Source organism: Pygoscelis adeliae, unplaced genomic scaffold (assembly GCF_000699105.1).
Source record: "Pygoscelis adeliae isolate BGI_AS28 unplaced genomic scaffold, ASM69910v1 Scaffold224, whole genome shotgun sequence".
Classification (NCBI taxonomy): Eukaryota; Metazoa; Chordata; class Aves; order Sphenisciformes; family Spheniscidae; genus Pygoscelis; species Pygoscelis adeliae.
This window is the reverse complement of record NW_008824657.1, coordinates 1,015,031-1,034,315: the sequence shown is the minus strand read 5'-3', so window position 1 is coordinate 1,034,315 and position 19,285 is coordinate 1,015,031. Positions and strand designations below refer to the sequence as shown.

Genomic DNA, 19,285 nt, shown 5'->3' with positions numbered 1-19,285 from the left:
GGGGGGTACAAAATACAGCAGTCCTTGAGGACTACTCAGGCACCTGTCTTATTATCTAAGTCCAGTAGAGTCTGTCCACTTAGTGTTGCATTTCATTCAGCCTGGTTCTCAAAATCTACAGCACAGAATTTCATAACTACTATGAAGCTTCAAGAACAACTAGAAGTACCCAAACAAAGCAGGTCTCCAACACTTGCCTTTCTGTGAAACCGCAAACAAGAAACAAGCAGTTTTTAAAAGTAGGTGAAAGCACAAGTAATAAACGTAAAAAAGACAATGAAAGTAGTATCAAACAAAGGACTAAAGCTACTCGGGTGCCCAGAATAAACTGGCAATGACAGAAGTATTAAAAACAGAGCTTCTGCCCTACCTTATATTTACAGTGTCGGAGGACATTCAACCTCCATATATTTAGAAAGACCTTTAGTTTATTTCTTGTTAAGAAAAAGCTCTGGAAACAAAGCACTTATATAAATTAATAATAAGCACTTCAAAATACATTGCAGATAAATGGGGGGAGGGAGAGTAGGGACGAATTGTGTATGTTCATCTAACTGTGAATACATAAATTGCCTTTTCCCAAAGTACAAAAACGTGTACAAAGGCAAAGTTCAAGAGACAACTGAATAAGCATCACCAGTCTGTCAACTGTGTCAGAATTTCCCAAGCTCTCCATAGTGCTGCTAGCCTCAGCATTTGCTCACCTGGCAGAACGTGAAATTCATTTAAAGTGACAAAGCCTTGCACCCGGTTGGGTCTCCAGCTGTCTGCCACAGCAAGCAATGGAGAGTAGAAAACAACACAGCTATGTCCAACTTCCCCAAGCCCCTGCAGCCTCCATTCCCCAGAGGCTGAAATAGCAAGCAACATCAAAACCTGAAGTCTGCAACTTAACTACTAACCAAAAATTAAATGTATTATGCCACTACGAGAAACTCGCGTACCATGTAAGGAGCATGCTCTGGGAAAAGGCTAAACCAGAGGCTGCTAAAAATGCAAAATGAAGGAAAAGAGCAAGGAAAAAAATTGCAGGCTTAAAATGATCAGGAAAAAGACAGAATACAGTAGATGCACTGGTTAAACAGAGAATAGAAAGTGACAGTGTTAAACACTGTCCTGTAAATATTTACATCTTGTAAATATTACCTTCTGACTGGACATAGGGCAGAGGTTAAAAGTGGAAGTTTGATTCACTCAACACGGTAAATATGAGCAAGTGAGGTTTTTCTACCCATCTACAATGTATTCAGAGGACCATGAGGTCAAAAGAAAGCTCTAAGCACAAATCCAAGCCATTATAAATACAGGTTCAGTAGCTTTACATGCAGCCCTGAGCTTCATCATACCAAATCACTGTGCAGCAAATCTTAGATGGGAAATTTGTTAATCATCCTCTAAATCTCTTTTTTTATAGCCACCTGGACTGTTCAGTTTTTATATTGGTGGCATAGAGCTGTGCAAGAGGACACGTTCTAAAAAGTGAATCGATGGTTAGCACAGTGAGAGGAATATCATGCATACGTGTAGGTTGCAGTATGGAGCTGAACACTGAACAATGTCCATGAGCACAACAGCCTTGATGAGAACAGGGAAAGTACCAAGCCAGAAGAGGTGAACCTTGCCTTCATTGCAAATCAACAGCGGAAAAAAACAGTAATAAATGAGGTATGCCAGCTAACTTCTGTTACAGGTGGAGGCACTGAATTACAGACTCACATTCCTGAGACACACCTTGAGGTTACAGACAGCACGGTGTCAAACAGTGATTTACACAAGACTCCTGGCTCTAGGGTGTTAAGAAGCACCATGCGCTGAGGCTGGGACCATGCACTGCTGGCTGAGTAACACTGATTAGAACAGACACTGCTCTCAAACAGGCGGCACCAGCGTGAACTGCTGGCCAAGGTGGAGAGAAGGAAAAAATACCCGCATATGAGAAAAAACATACTTAGGAAGTGACAATTGCAAAAAGTCAAAATTAACAGTGGATAAGCAAGGAGTCAAGCAGAGCGACAAGCACAGAAAATACCAGCAGACAAAAATGCTGGTGAAGCCTATGTTTCGGGTTGGTCTTTTTGGCTTGAAAATAAAGTTTGGAACAAAATATTATCATTGTATTATATAGGGTTTGATGATGATTTTAAAAGAGTAAAACATAGTACTTATCTTTGTTCCCCTGTTTAAAATCAAAATAAATACCTGGCTCATAGGGAGTTTATTACCTACACATTTTTTGAACGTTGTATAAAGAACAGCTAATCCAAAATCTATTTCACATGGTGAAATAGATTATTATTATTAATGGTGCTTTACACTTCAAATAATCCACTGGAATGAACACCCCTCAGCCCCATACATCAGATGAATCTGACTGTCCTGCACTACAGCTCAATCTAGCCCATCTCTCATGCTGCTGCTGTGCTGCTGGCAGTCCAGGAGCAGAGAACATATGGCTTTTCCAGGCTGAAGCCCTGTCACTGCCACATGATCCAACGAGAGGGAAAAATTGTCACTGGTGCCACATCACAGAAAGTAATCTTAGCCATGCTGCTGGACCGCCCGCCCCTCAAGAGCACCACTGCTGTCCTGGAATATTCAGACCTTCCTGCTACCCAAGATCTGTCGCAGAAGGCAATGTCCTCTTCCACTTCATATGCTAATGAGGCAATTTAGAAAATCTCAAAATAACAAGCAAGATACAACTTCCAGACACTCCTATACTGAAACAAGGCAGGTCAAGCTTCTGTGAGGTAAGATAACTTCACAAAACAACCTAATCAGATTGCCCTATTTGACTGCTAATAAAATAACATCTGACCTTCCAAACTCAGCAAATGCTAGAGGGAGTTGGGAAAGTAGAACTGCAGGTACTTTACTCACTCATTTGAAAAGAAAACAAATATATCAAGGTAATACAGTTGTCTGTGGCCCACTGCCCACTTGTAGTGCCTTCTGTAAGCATGAGTACAGCACCTCTGCGGTTGCTTTTCTGCAATTCTGTTCCCTCTGATGGTAGGTTAGCTTTCAGGCTGAGGTTTTATTCCTGTAGACTTAGCCAGCATTTTGCTAAAATCTTATTCTTCCACAATGCTGCATGCTTCAAAGAGCATGTTTTTACAAGAAGTTCCCTTCATGCTCAAAAGTCTTGCTGAAAAAGAGGTTAATGCAGACTGAAAATCGTTGTGACATTATAGACCTTTTAATTGGTTACTAGACCTGCTTTGGGGCACATATTAATAGGGCAGAAGCGTTATGCATGCTCCTTCTCTCTCTCCTTGACATACTGCCAGAGGAAGGAAAGTATTTTGGTCTTGCTGAAGGTAATACGCAATCCATTTAAAAATCTGAAACTCAGGGAATACAAATCAATGCATAACTAGAATATAAGAGTAGATTGTTCAGAACCAAAAATAATGCATATAGAAAACGCAATAAGGTCTTTTACCATAGCGCTGAGAGTCTCCTCCCAATCTGGCCTCTCTCTGGGATGGATGCTCTTCTGAAGCTCTGGCACAAAGTCATCTTCTTCTGTATGTACAGAGGACTTCATCATTCTGGAAAGGAGGACAGAGAGGTTTGATACTCAGTGACAATGTCTGGGTAATCGTACATACAGTCTGTTACGGTGCTCAGTTATGTGGCTCCTATGACAATATAAATGCTTTTATAAATCCAGAAATCTTACAGACTTCTAAGTTTCTCTTACTTCCTCATTATACAAGCAGGACAAGAGCATATATCTGGTGGAGAGAAATCTGCACCTCCTAACCAATCAACAGATAATTTTGTATAATCGCTGTACAAAGTCTTAAAACACAAAAAAAAATATGGAGGAGTAAGTTTCAGTCCATTTCAAAAAATTGCTTATATTGCCCAGGCAAACAACATTAGCCTTATAAGAATAAATACAGGCATTTGATTCCTTAGTTGTCACTGCATGCTTTGCCTGAGACAGAGATAGCAGTTTCCATATCTTAGCCTGAATTCACGTCCCAAGGCCTGAGCCATCAGCTCTCATAGTTCTTACTGATCCTGTCTGAAGGGTGAGCACCTTCAACCGCCCCAACTCTGCAGGGATGCACTCAAATCAGTCTCATTTTATCAAGGTAAACTTTTCTTCAGATAAGGAGCCTTCTTTCAAATACCCAATGAAGTATATTTCAAGCCTGCACAGAGATCAGAAGCTCAAAATCAAAATTTAAAAAGTATTCATAAAAGTTTCTCAGCCTATCCTTACGACAGTTCTGCTGTTACAGCCAAGGAGAGCCAATACGTATTGCACTTGCAGGCCGTATAAATGTGCCTTTGTGGGGATTATGGCACAGACCTGAAGTACCAAAGGCCTGTTGAAGGTCTGGTATTACCCATTCTGGTATCGTTAAATATGAGATTCAGGCAGGCTTTTATTTATTAATAGATCACCATTTATTTACTTAGGGTAACCATTTTGATAATCAACACTGCATACAGCAGGGCTGGTTTCGCTGAATGTTAACTGTGCTGATATATGTACCGTTTGACTAAAACAAGCATGGTGAAAGGCATTTAAGAAAACTCCTTTGTTTCAGATCAAGATCTGAAGTTCCGAAACCCCTACATGCTGTGTGCCACAACGACGTGAAGTGGCTGGGCCAGAGCATTTAACTCTCCTTTGTACTCTACATGAGGGTTAAGAATGAAGTAATTGACACTCACAGTAATAGCATGGCTGAGTTACAAAATTATATCCCATATAATTTTATACCTGGCTTTGTGATCACATTTTTGCTCTAATAAAAAACACAACCCAGAGAATATGTGCCTCAAAACCTAAAGTCATAATGCCTCAGGGTAATGCTGCTAAATAGTTCCATGTGCCGTTCCCACTGTAAACATCACCAATTGTAAGAAGGCCGTCCCTAAAGAGGCAAGAAAAAATACGCCTACATGGTGAAAGTGGTATAAATCTGAAAAAAAATCGCATGAAAATACCATGATTTAGAACATAGAGGTGCAATGCCAGCTCAGATGGGAGACTCGCACCTTTGCAACATATGTGTTCAAAAGAATTTGATTTTTGTAAACATGAAAATTTGTTGCTGAAAGTGGTGGCTCTTTCATTTCTCCTTTGCATCTCAAGAGTGAGAAGATTTGGCCTGCTTCTCACGACCCCAGCTCCACCACATGAGAAGTGTGCCACTTATTTTAACTGAAAGTGGAAACCTGGTGGTTGCAGAGAAAACCAAATTGCGCAACTCAAAAACAAGAGATAAACTGAAAAAAAAAAAATCCGTATTTGTTTAAATTAACGTCATGATTTTGAAAAAGGCACAATAAGGCTTTTCCTCGGGATTTCTAGATGTTTGGGTCTGGCAATACTGCAGTTGTACAAAAAGATTCTGAACAAATCATCCCACAGCAGCTTTAGTCTAATGCCATCATGCAGCACTGGACAGCATTTAGTCTAATGCCATCAGACGATGGAATGAAAGGAAGGGTTACACAATCAAGACCCACCTTTCTACACCACAGATAAAACAAACAGCTTATCAAAATGCACGCTTTCTCAGTTTAAAGACTTGCAAACAATGAGATTGAATTTACATCTTTATCAGCACTTTGGATTACAAATTAATTTACTATACAACTCCTCAGGCTTATAGCAATTCCTCCTGGATTTCTCATCAGAAATCTGGTTTCCTTTTGAGAAGCAAATTTTCTGAATGTCTAAAATGTTGCCAGTAACACAGGGCTGCCCAAGGACACAACTCCTCCTGCCACGAGGTAAGTAGCAAGATTTGACTACGGTCTCTTCAAAACTACAGACCTTCATTCACACAAAGTCCCTGACAGGCCATTTAGGTTCAATGTAAGGCAGGCATTACTTCTAGAAAAGTTACCACACAGAACCTACAGAACAGGAGAGGGCAGAGATTGGTAATTAAGGTTATAAAATAAATGTACACATGTATTACACAAACTCTATGCTTAGCCTGGTTACAGTGAACATTGTTTCAGTTACTCCCAGGAAGAGCATTCAGATCCCAGTGGTGCCTGTGGTGGTAAGGCTGAGTGCAGAGAAGAATATGTTCTATTTTAAAATAACCTCAGGAATCAGGCCCATATTCTGGGTCTCTACCCTCACAGTGGACAAACATGGATGTCACCGTACCCAGTCCTTTTTACTAGACTCCAATCTATTTACTTACACTATTTGTTTAATCTTATTATGCCTCTTCCCAAACCCTTCCCACTGAGATCCTGAAACACAGTCCTATTATTCTTCATATTGAAGATGTTCTGGACTTTCACTGGAAATAAGGAAAGCTCTGCGTGTACAATTGCATGTTTAAAACAGTCAATTCTTTGAGCATTTGCCAGACTTGTTTAACGGAATATTCTACTAGTGATGGAAAGTAAATACTTCATCACAGTACCACAAAAATATCAGAAATGATACTGAAGATTTTCTCTCTAACACAGTTACAAACACTTGATAACCATCTGTGAACCCTTGTTAATCTTTAATAGTAACTATTTAATTTCATGCCATCTGAGACGAGATCAAGGAAGGCTGAAGATGCTACAGGTAACATTAGTCCCTTATATAGTAAGTCTAGTGGCTTTTTCCTCCCTGCCCCTGATCTGGATGGAGGAAAAGAACCTTGTGAATTAGCAGCACAGAAACATGGGCAGGAGTAGGGCCAGAAAGGGGGAAGAAGAGGAAGAGAAGCAGCTACTCGAGACACTCCTATTGTTACGCTATTTCAACAGACTTCACAGGAACTCTGTATTCTCAAGGATGACACGGAGAATGAAACCGAAGCTCAGGGTCCCTGGGAAAGCTGTCATGAAAAGACTCACAGGGCTGGCATCTATCTGCAACACTTCTAAGCATTACTTCTTCATACAGCCTCAACTCATCTTCCGGACTTTCTGCAGGAACTCAGCGATTCATTTTCAAAGATGCAGCCCTGTATTTTGTTGGGAGCCCCGCTGTAAGTCCCCAAGTGAGAAACCAGACTGGGAAAGAGCCACGCTGGTTGCAGTCACTGAAGGGATCATCAGAAATGTCCTCTGGGCATGTAAAACCTTAGAGCCACACAGCTGGGGGAAGGAGCCTTCCTAACAGTCAGACGTTGTGATTTTCCTTGGGCTCGCCCCAAGACAAGCTTGGAATGTTATATATATATATGTATAATCACATACACGCATTTTTATATGCATGCTTATTATGTATATTTGACATTATTTTAATTTATAGAGCAAATAAAAGCACAACATACATACATCTGATTCAGCACACATGTCAAGCTGTAACAAGACTAATTATCTTGTTTCTGCCGTGGATTCTTTTTCACGGGAGGGGAAAACACCTAGGGTCCCACTAGCACTTATACAAAACACTGACACATGTATTTTGTAAACATTAAAGGCCAAACAAATTAAAGAAGCTGCTCTGTTCTATCAGGCCTACATTTAGCCATTTCACGGGAGTTATAAATGACTGAAAATTCACTGCAAAATTTAACACTAGCCATAAGAACAGAAATATAATTTCATTTAAAATGCCACTTCTTCAACTGTCTAGCAGCTCTGAATGCCCTTCAAATGAAATCTGACACCATTATATTAATAAAAGTTCTGGCTGTATAGAGCCCATTAAGCAATCCCTCTTCAGACGAATGAATCCTTCTTCATCGTAAATTGAGAATCAAATGTACTGGAACAAATGTTTACAGGACATTTCACAAAAGGCACAGCCCGCATTCACATCCATTCTTTAAAGTTCTCTGGTAGGTCAAGTTGAGGAATTTCAAGTCAGAGCTTGCACGTCTGTACATGATACAACTGTATCGAGAAAACACCTAATGTCCTTTTCCATGTTCTCAAATCTAGTTTGCTGGTCCCATCATTTATGGTGGGACCATATCCGCTTATCAGGAATTAAAACATTTCGGTGCTGTTCTCCCCACTGGGCCCCTCTATGGTCCTGCATTATTGAGCATGAAGCCCTACCTGCACACACTAAGGAGCATATTGCAATGCCTCACAAGGCAGAAGGTACCTAGAGCAGACAAGCACAGGTGCTTTATAGGATGAGTAAATTAATATTCAGCTTGATGCCCATAAACTCTACTGCTACTTTGTGTTTATAATATTGTAAATATCAAATATTACTTCCACTAGACAATAACTTTCCCTGCGGGTTTGAAGGAGTCCCGCATCCGCAAATATGAAGTATTTCCACACTTCTGTTTGCACAAGAGAGAAAGAATCATGAAAAGTGGGTTTGCAGAAAGAGATCCTTAAATTAAACGGGGGAAGGGAAAGAACAGAAACTTTTAAAATATTGTGGGATTCCTACAAGAATGTTTGTTCCCCTTATTTACGTTCTTTGGCAGGTACCAAGTCCCACTGGTAGACCCCAGCGGTAGGAGTAACACAATTGTCATGGACTTCGATGTCATCTAGATGCTAATGACACACAGATTAATAGCTCTCCCCTGGGAGGACATGAGGGTGTTGACAAATTACTTCCAGAGGTGCCTGATGGTTTGAAAGCCATGTGCTAGCATGGAAGCACGACGCATTTTGAATGTCTGACTCCTCATATCGGATAGTTAATTGTCTGCTTGACAGATACTCATTTTGGACTGACTATATATTTTTTAAATTAAATGCCAAGTGTGATCTTTAGGTTGTGCTCTCCCATGGGGACATCAGGCATTTCAGCTTTCCTTGCTGCTTTCTCCCACAAATGACTTTTCTTTCTGACCTCAATTTAAGAGGTGAGAGCCGATGATAACTGATTTATTAGTTTATTTATTTTTTATGTAACGCTGCTGTTGTGCCTGGAGGTTTCTCAGCCAAGGTAAAAGCACAGCTCTGCCCTATAGAACCAACAATTCAAGAGGATTTAGAGCTCCACAGAAAGCAACGTTTTCCAAGATATAAATTTTACCCAAAAAGCCAAATTTAAATAAAGCCTGTGCTGACACAAATCTATGCTGAAAACCAATGAGCTTCCAACACTATCTGATAAAAACTGGTATTTATGCCACTCAAATAATTTGCACAAAAGGCAAAAATAACACAGTCTTTACCAGGGCACTAAAAAGGAACTAGGGATCAAGCTTTGCATTGCTTGCAAATGCAATGTGCGGGGAACTGTACATCCACTTGGCTCATCTTCCTTGCTCCCAGCAACCACATTTGTCTTCAATAAGCACTCTTCAGTTTGCGCTGTTAACAGATACTGCTCAAGAAAGAGGAGAACAGCAGAGACAGCACATAGCAATCAAAACAGAACTGCGATGCAGTACTGTAAGTCCAAGAGTCAGAAGCAGTGCGGCTGGGCACCATCACAAGAATGAACAACATATTTTGTAGACAAATGAGATTTGGGTTTACTTTAGGCTTCAGGACTTCACTACAGGTGAGCCACAGTGCAGAAACCTCAAACTAATGCTGAGCATATCAACCCTTCAAGGCATAGCATAACAGCCTGGATGCAGCATCCCTGTCTCTCCCGATGTAATCAAGTACAGTTTCCAGGATTCAATCCCATAACTCTAAATCGCAGCATGGAAAGGTAAGCCAACAGTGAATCAACAGAGAGATACCTTGAAAACTCTGCTTTAGAGGGTTTAAAAATAACTTGATCAAGATGAGGAGTCGCAACGCTACAAAGAAAAAATATGTAAAGAACTGCGGATGTCACCATACAATATACGGCAGCAGAATTAAGACAACTCTTCACATCATACAGGTTTCCCCTTATCACCATGAGGAAAGGTCAAAAAACTAGGAAACAAGAACTGAGATCTGGCCCAAAGCTTATAAACACTTGGGCAAGAAGTTGGAATCAAGTAAGAAACACTGATACTTCTTCATTTCTGACCTCAAACTTATACCACACACACACACACACACAAAAAAAGGAAGTATCATGAGAGAGACGGGGAAAAAAACAAACCGCACGTAGAATCATTTAGGTTGGAAAAGGCCTTTAAGATCATCGAGTTCAACGCCCTCCCCCAACCCAATTTTCCACGTAAACTCTGTGTCCATGAAATTAAAACTAATACAGTGGAAAGGAAGAAAATAATAATGCAATATGGAAAGCAGAGATAGCTCAGGAGCCCCAGGAAAAATGAAACAAGAGATGGGAATTGAAGGCTGACAGTGCTGACCTGAAAGAGGATTTAATTTCCCATGTTATAAATCAGCTTTGTCAACACCTTACTGATTACATTATGTCCATCTGTATTATATAAAACAAGATTTCTGAAGTCTGTCTCAAGGATCCTACAAAGTGAAGATAGAAAAGACCTACAAGGTCAGCTTAAAGCATACCTCATAAATAAACAAATGGTAAATGGATTGTATTTAATCCTTGACCACAAAATGAAAACCTGGCATAACTAAATGGTTTACTGTGATTGATTCTACAAAGTTGAAAGCTGTAATCGCTACTTGTGATGGAAGTTCATAGTCGGGGAGCCAAAATGCAATTGTTTGGGAAGCCACTGCACAAGAAAAATTGATAGAGTAACAGTATATTACAATAAGAGAGTATTTAAAAAATCATTTGAATGAGAGATCATCCAAATATCAGTAAGCACAACGCAAGCTGAATTTCTCTGAATTACTCTATGCCCTACCTGTGATAATAAGGAAGCATTCATAACCTACTTTTAAAAGTTTAGATCAGTGGTTTTCAACTTGTGGTCTGTGGATCTGTGAGGGCCTGAGAACTACTAGTATGGGTGAGCAGAAGGTGAAAAGGAAAAAAAGTTCATTGCTGCTATGCAGCTATTTAGTAAATATGCACCTTTCAAGGAATGTCGTGCTTTTCAGGCAAATTTGGACATGTGCCCAAATAAAGAACGCTGGAAATCACCAAGCTATGGGAATAGAGGTCTTAACAGGATCATCACTATTACAAAGACAGATTAATTCAATTTTACTGATTCTGATTGTTTTCAAAAACAAATCATGTAAATTACAGCCACAAAGATAGTTTTTAAATACTTTACATTATCAGAATTTCTAGCTTTTCCAAGTTTCAGATTCCAAATTCAGCCTGGCAAAACCATACCTACACCCAGGGAAGCCGAGACAGAGATCACCAGTGTACCATGATGGAGTCGAATGAATCGCGTGATCCTTCATACTAATTATTGTTATTCAACTCTAGAAGGCAACTTACAAGGTCAGAAAAAAACACTCCACGCATATTTTTAGCTCTGGGGTTTCTATTCCTGCAAAATATTTTTTTAAAGAACAAAATCACTTTCCCACTTGATGTGCATGACCACCTGTTAAATTAGATTCTCAGCTGTCTGTCAGAAGAGAAATCTCTTTCTCTGATGAAGAAAAAAAATATCTTTTTTTTTTGCATTAACCTTTCATTTAAGAATATATGACATTAGAAAAACATATTTTTAAAATGAAAGATCGGAAGTTTTAAAGAAAGATCTTTTTAAAATCAGCAGTATCATTCCATTAATTTTTAAAAATGCCAGAGTGGACATGTTAGCTCTTCCACTGTTAATATACCTCTGCAGAGGGAAGTAGAGAAGGCCAATAGTACTGCAGAGATTAATTAACATATTAGTTTCTTGCCCTGTTCCAACTCTCTGGACATGCTTTAATACAAGCTCCAATACAGTCAGACAGTTAAGCTATCTTTGCTCAAGGGTTTAAACTGAGTTTTCAGACTTCAAAATGTCCGTCTCATTTATTAATTTGCAAGAATATTTAAACCACATTTTCTGAGCTGCCAAAGAAAAGTTGCATGAACAAGATCAGATCACCTGGAATTTAAAACCTGGGGGCAAATGGGCAAGTCTGGGTAGGACAGTTCCCATTTTAGCAAAAAGATACCTTCAGGTACAACAGGCAGCCTGTCTCATCTCAGTAATTGTCTTTTTGTTCCCCAATTGATTTCTCAGTAGCCCCAACACAGCACACACACACACACACTGTACATCACACAACCCCCTTCTAAACCTCCACTGCAAAAGCAAAGCCCCCCAAGCCCACAGGTGAATATTCTAGTGCTTGAGGGCAGGCACTGCCTACGTTCTCACTCAGACATACTTGGGCTGACTGTCAGGGTGACCTACTCTCCTTAGCCAGCCACGGTAGTTCTACCAGCAAGACCTTGACACCACTGATCAGGTTGCAAGTACCTTCAAGGTGTCTAATAGCTAACAACCAAAGAGATGCTTTTCACATCCATCAAGGGGTAAGGAAGGATGCTGGGATAGGAGGAGCCAACACCATACTATAAACCAAAAACTGTTATTGTTTCTTTTCCTCAAAACAAAACATGGTTCTGTAGGTATACCGTAAGATCAACCCCAAACCACCTTTGGTAAATCTTCTCTAAATCTGAAAGCAACAAATGGCAACGGGGGGTCAACAGACCCATCTTTTTATTCTGTTCTTCTGCCACAGTTTTGGCAGCTTCGTTAACTGCTTCTTGTCTCACCCGGTTGTGTTTTAGGTCTCAACTCAGTAGCACCCATCTCAAAGTACATAAGTAAGTAAGTACAGAGATATGTACTTCATGGTCTGGAAGGGATTGGAACATGTACCAAAGAGCTTCGTTGAACTGGGCTGTAATAATTTGCATTCAGGTTTTGCATAACCGGAATTTCTTTAAACACTTTATGAAAAGAATAAGTTCTTGGAATATTCAGCTTTTACAAGCTCTGACCATGTTCTTAGTTATTAAAAAGCTTTATAAAAATAATCACAGAATCCTCATGGTTTTGCATGCATATATTAGTGAACAAACCTGTTCTTTTATTTGGCAACACATAAAAGACATTGCTTTAGTAGGTGCTTGCCATGTTCTTTCAGAAGAACACAGTGACAGTCAATAAAAAAAAAATCCTCAAGAACAGGTTTCTCTTATCACTTTTGCCCAGTGTAAGAAAAGCAATTAGGAAATCACTGCACAATCAGAATCACTGAGCCTTGGCTTGGATTTCTTTTGTTTGATTCGGGAACAAATATAGAAGTATGAAAGAAAATTGCCGCTAGGTAAAAAGAGTACTATCCTCTCATTTACAATTAATAAATCACTAAAAGCGGCTCGAAAGTTTCAACATAGAAGAGAGATGGGAAAGGATGGCTGTTCCTGCCCTTCCTGCTCTGCTGAGAAGTCTAAACTTGGGCACCATCAACAAAAAATTCTTGCGGGCCAGTGGCAGCAGGATGTCCTGCCTTTGTGTCTCTCTCCCTCCCACTGGCCATGGTCTGAACGATCTACGCTCCAACCCTGGCATGACAGGGCTCAGGCTGCTGCCGCTCGACTCTCCTCATCCAAATGACAGCAAGACAGGTACCATCTCACCAAGCTCTTAGTCAAAACCTGTCCTCTGCACTAATGTTCCCTGCGCTTCCTTTGCAATCTCCTTTTTTTGTTTGTCTTGTTTGCTAAGATTACACTTCCTTCTGGGCCAGCCTTTCATCTCACTGCCCAGCAAAAGCAGTTCTGACCTTCGCTGGAGTCTTCAAATATTGCCGTAACACAAAGCAGTAATAAAACCCATCTGTTTGCAGCTAATCCAAATGCAGCAAAGATCAAAGTATACCCCCAATTGCAAAGCATGACCTAAACCTAGATCCAACCAAGGACATTCATCTGGGCTGATCTCTTGTTTGTTTGTAGTTCAGTGCCAATGCAAAGCCACGGTAAATTTAATCTTTCCTCATAGAAGCATATACTGGAAAAATGATGCTTTCAGCACATGGAATGATCAAGTGCAATCAACTAATCAGTTACAATTAGCCTCACATGCTGTTAAGTGACAACTGTTCATAACATGAAATAACATTTAAAACGTGTCCAGTCAGCTAGCTGCTTAGCAGGGAAATCCTTTCTAACTAAAACATTCATACGGAGCCAGTTGCCTACCTAGAGCTAAACTTTCTATCCATCCAATACACTGCAAAAATGGCTGCGTATACACTGTCTTGCACAGCATGGTTACGGTGCACACTGTGGAAGAAGCTGGGGAAAAAAACATCCAAAGCAGACTTGCTAGTGAATACTCATAAGGAAAAGAATGGAAATGAACTCTGGGACACCAGAACCTGATTAGCTGAACAAATAATAAAAGATAAGCATAAGCAAATAAATAAAGGGTAGCTCCAGCTATTTTGACTTAAATAACTTGTCTGAAGTGACTGGTGGCCCTTGCATCGTATTTACAACAGCACTCCTCCTACCTGTGCTACTATCACTCCATGTCAATGGTATCAACAGTAAAAAGGAGGCTGCTCAGTCCTTTCTATGTCTAGAAATCACCACTAATACATTTCATTATTATTACTCCTACTGGATTGTTCTTGACCAGCTAAATGGAATTAAATGGAGGCCTACAACCACAGTAAGTCATCAGCAACAGACTTTACCGGGGGGGGGGGGGGGGGGGGGGAATGTGGATGAGTGCTGAAACAGCGGCAGCATGGGGCGGCTGGGGGGGGGGGGGGGGGGGGGTGTCATATGGGCATAGTATGTGCAAAGCCATACCGTAATTATTTCTCGACGGCGGAGAGACGTGTATCATAAACAAACAGATCATTCTGAGGCTAACACAATACTGGAAAAGTATGAACCAGGACAAATCTGCCTGGGCCACCCATCTGCTACTCGCATTTCTGATGCACGAGATGAGGAAATAGAAGTGGCAGCAGTACAGTAAGATGTAGGGGTGACAAGTGGAAGCAGTACCTGAGAGCTGGACACAGACCAGAAGATAAAGGTGCTACAGGGGTCAAAATGTCTCGCAGTAGAGCAGAGTACATTTCCATTCTTACCTTGTGCAGAACCAATGCCAGCACTACAAACAGACCCACTGCTGATGCAGTCTTTAACATTCAAAAAACCTTTACTTTGCCCTTTTGGAATAATTTGCAATGGTTAAGTATCTTTTTCAGTGAATAAAAAAAACCCAAAACCAACATACAGGAAAGAGATCATTGATCTCCCTTGCTTGAGTTCTCAAGGATACAGCTGCAACCACTACTGTCCAATCGTTTTTACCTTCAACACCCACACATGCATTTTTGGTACAAAAGCATTTGAGCTGGCACGCCTGTCTGCTGTGAATGGAAACCCTGCTGCTAGGTTTCCTGCTGCCACAGAGATGAATAGAGAAAAAACAATTAGCCAAGGCTTCGGTCTAATTTAGATTTATTTTTCTTTTTGCAGTTGAGGCTGAGAGATGGTACACCATAAAACAAAAACATTAACTCTAAAGGCTACTCAGAAGAGCACAATATTGAAATACCATGTGCAACCTCTGTTACAAAGACTACTGGTAATAAGCATTATTGTCTAGCGCCTAGTGACCCCAATTATGCTAAATGCTGTACCTGGATATGCCAGGAGACTATGTAATGTCAAGGCAAGGACTATCTACATCAAAGCAGACAAGAGGTGAGCAAAGAGAATACCTCCATCCATTTTCCAAAAACCCACAGTAGCTCACAGCTCAAATAACTTGTCCAGTATTTCAGAGGAAAACTGAGCCTAAAGTAGGAAACAGAATCATAGAATCATTTAGGTTGGAAAAGACCTTTAAGATAATCAAGTCCAACCATTAATAACTTAGTTTCGCAGCTCCAAACCACAAAGACTGTTCACAGTAGCACAGCTTTTATCCTAAGGCACAGAAACACCAAACACCTTATCAGGGCCTGGAGGAAAAAAATCAGGACAGAGGGAGACCACCACCCTCCTGTGCAGACTAGAGGATCGTGCACTCTCTCCTCATCCAACCCTTGCCACAAAATTGTTCTAGCCTGATGTAGAACAGAACAAGAGCCCAGCCCAGCTTACCAACACGTCATTAGGGCACTCTCTCAGAGAATACAGTTGCACAGGCTCAGGAGAGCGTTGCAGTCTGCTGTTTCCCAATCTGTGGCTCTGACCACTAAGGTTTTATGCGCCACCTCTTCCTCTCCTTTCCCCATTACCTTCTGAAGTTCTTTCAAAAAAGGGAGAGGGAGAGAAAGCAATAAGCTACGTACAGAAAGACTTACTAGGACCACTAAACCTAGAAGTACGGGGCTGCAGAGATCAGTATTATCAAAGTGTCTATGCAGCACAGCTTCAAGACAGCACTTTCAGCCAGCGATGAGGTTTCCGTAACAGCCTAAGAAGCCGTGCAAGGCGTCTGCTATTTCCAAAAGGGGCAGCTCCCCATCTCTCCCCAGCCGTCCGATGACCTATCTTCCCCGTGCCGGCAAAGGTGCTTGCCCATCTCTACAGACACTGCCCTGGTGGAAAAAATAAATAAATTTTAAAAAGGACTAGCTTTCCACAGGATCAGCAGCAAAGCACACAGCTACAAGAACTCCTGTTGGCCTAATAAAAGTGACAGGGGTGGAAACGTCTCCTTCAGCCACAGCACCATTTTAGTTCACCTGCATTGGGATGTAGTTTCACAAAGAGGGGATGAGCAAGAACTTAACACACTCCTCAGAGACATTCTTTTGACTTTGGCCACCCCCTGTCCTGTGAAGCCTCACGTGGGCTTTTGCAGATCCCATCCTGATGTGCGTGTGTGTCTCTTCATGCTGAGTGCAGAGAATTTGGCCATTTATCTTAGCTTTGCAAATGCTGGAGCTGAGGACCTGAGATTGTAAGGGTGCTGCAATGCTTCATCATGCAACATCGCTCAAATCCTTTGGGAATGCCAGAGCTCAGGAAAAAGAATAGTTTTGTTGGTTGTTGTTATTTCTAATTAACTGGGGGAGGGAGGGGAAGCATCTGAAACACAAACACTTGGGGGGGGGGCAGAGAGGTCAAGCTTTTTTTTTTTTTTTTTTTTTTTTATTGGTAGCTTGTTTTTTTTTTTTTTTTTTTTTTTTTTAATTTGAAAAGTAAAACTGTGAGCAACAAAATATAAGCATTACAGAAACAACCTGTGACTAAGAACAAGGACATTCTGAAATTGAAAAAATGTCAGCCAGGAATTTTCACTCTTCTGAAACAAAACATGTTAATTGCACTGCTGCACAATTTTGTGGTTTTAGGTAACCTCTTTAATTTTACATCAGGCAGGGCAAGAAAGTCCCTGAAACACCAACCCAATTTTAAAGGCATAAGGAAGGGGGGGGACAAAGAAAGAGGAAAAAAGCGAACTACATATTCATAGACAAGTCAGGATTGAAAAGCTCTTCAAAGAAGAACAAAAAGAGGACCTCGTTTCTAATGCATTATAGAGGATGAAAACTAGGAAAGGTGTTTAATTGCCTAAGCAGATGCCAGCAGTGGAATGTATGAAAAAGCAAAAGCAAACAAGGTTTTCTGTCCCCTCAGTTATGAGATAATACATCTGCGTTCACAGGCTGCCTCTGTGTAAGGAAAATGAATAATTTTAAAACGTTAACATTGTCACAGAATAACAGCTTACTGAGCACAGGACAAATTCTGCCATTAGCACATGCCTCACTCACCCTGATCACAGAGAGATACCATGGGACCATCTGAAAGGGGTTCCGCTGTGCAGAAGTGCTTGAAACGAGTGCAGTTATATTAAATGTAGGAGGAAAGAAGAAAGGTACGTGACAAACCGATTCAAGACTCCAGGAAGCAAGCCACACAAATGACTGTTGAGTTGTGCAATGACTCAGGAGGAAAAAGAAGAAAAAAAAGAAAGAAAGAAAAAAAAGAAAAAATATAGCAGCAGATAGGAAAGTCTTCTCCATAAGAAGTGATAGCTATCATAAAAAATAAAGTAAAATAAATACAAACAAGAAGAGTTCCCAGCCTGGAATTGTGCCTAGTCCCATAAGCTCTGCGCACAAAGTTGTTTCTCCTAATCAGCCATTCCTTATTACCCTTTGCAGCACACCTGAGCAAGCAGAGGAGCAGGAAACTGAGCTGGCTTTAACCCCTGCTTCGCCGGTACCTCTGCCCAGGAAGGTGTTTTCTCTACAAAGAGAGTGCTTTTCTTGGTGAGCAACATGCTAGGAAGCTAAATCCAGGACAGCAGTCAGATAAGCACATAGCAGAAAGAAAATGCTAGCCTGGGGAACCCAGCACAAACTCAGAAGGGAGCAGGAGCATGGCAAAGCAGGAGAGAGTCACCCCCCGTGTCTCCTGGCCTGTCAAGCCAATGAACGTGGTCAGGACAGAAAGACAACATGGTATTTCCGCACCTCCTCTGTTGTTCTCCTGAGAAACTAGCAAGAAATTTAAGCTCCCATTTTACTTGCATAACTTTACAGGACGGCTCTCCCATGTCTGTTGAGGCTCAACAGCTCTCCCTGAAATGGTAAGATTAAATGTAATCTGTTAAACATAGATAACGTAGTCCAACCAGATGGATGAGGCAAGTCAAGCTGTGCAGATTTCACCGCTCAGTTTGAACACATTCTCGCACTCATTCTCTCCCCTTTGCAAACCTTTATGCAAATAGCTTTTCAAGCACATTTAATCCTCTACCTTCCTAAACTACCACTGAAGCATTACTGTCCAAGCATTACAGTTTGGAACCTAGCTGCAGGAGAAACACCATGGCATTCAGGTAGCTACCTGGCTTGAACCACATGGTAAAGTTCAGAGATATTTAAGCAGATGCTTATGTGCTCTGTAAGGCTGGGGTAGAAAAAAAATATATCAGGTAACCGTAATTCCTTTCCATCGTTCTTCACTTGCAAACCCAATCACTTGAAAAATACCATGCCTTATCGCTTCTCTGCCTTTAAAATCACTCCTGGCGTGGTTCCACCAGTATAACTTCTACACGGTATCTCTGACACCATTTTGCTTATGCATCAGGGTAATAAAAGCTGAGAGGATGCCAACACCTTCTCTGTGCAACAGAATGTATCTGTATAACTATGTTGGCTAAAGCAGGGAACTATAAAGTCAGAGGGGAGGGGAGAAAAGGCCAGAAAATCTGAACAGGGCAGCTAAACGGATAACAGTACAATGATTTTCTAAATGCTTTCCTTTGCCATCAAACCACCCTTTATGGGTAACACAAGACACTGTCCATTCCCACTATTGAGAAAATTAAACCCTGCAAGGCAAGAAAAGCTGGGGCTTTATGGCTAGCACGTGAAAACACATGTATAGCTGAATGGCTGGCAATGGGGGATCAAGATGGACCCTGGACTGCTGTGTCAAAATAAGTTACAGTTAAAAACAGGAAGTCATAGTGAGGAGAATCACAACATCTGCAACATCGTCCTGGCACCTGTGTCAACATTCACCACTCCCAGCGCCGTGGGCAGAAGTCTTGTAATTCAAGGGGTTGGGAGGGGAATT

General features: G+C 41.0%; 1 protein-coding gene across 1 annotated transcript in view; it reads right to left on the bottom strand.

Moving 5' to 3' along the window:
- Positions 1-19,285, bottom strand: part of LOC103915714 (rho GTPase-activating protein 32-like) — a 57,311-nt gene that overhangs the window by 21,566 nt on the left and 16,460 nt on the right. Inside the window, exon 2 of the mRNA XM_009322608.1 lies at positions 3,446-3,554. Coding sequence (XP_009320883.1) covers positions 3,446-3,554 — 109 coding nt within the window. The remainder of the gene's footprint in view (positions 1-3,445; positions 3,555-19,285) is intronic.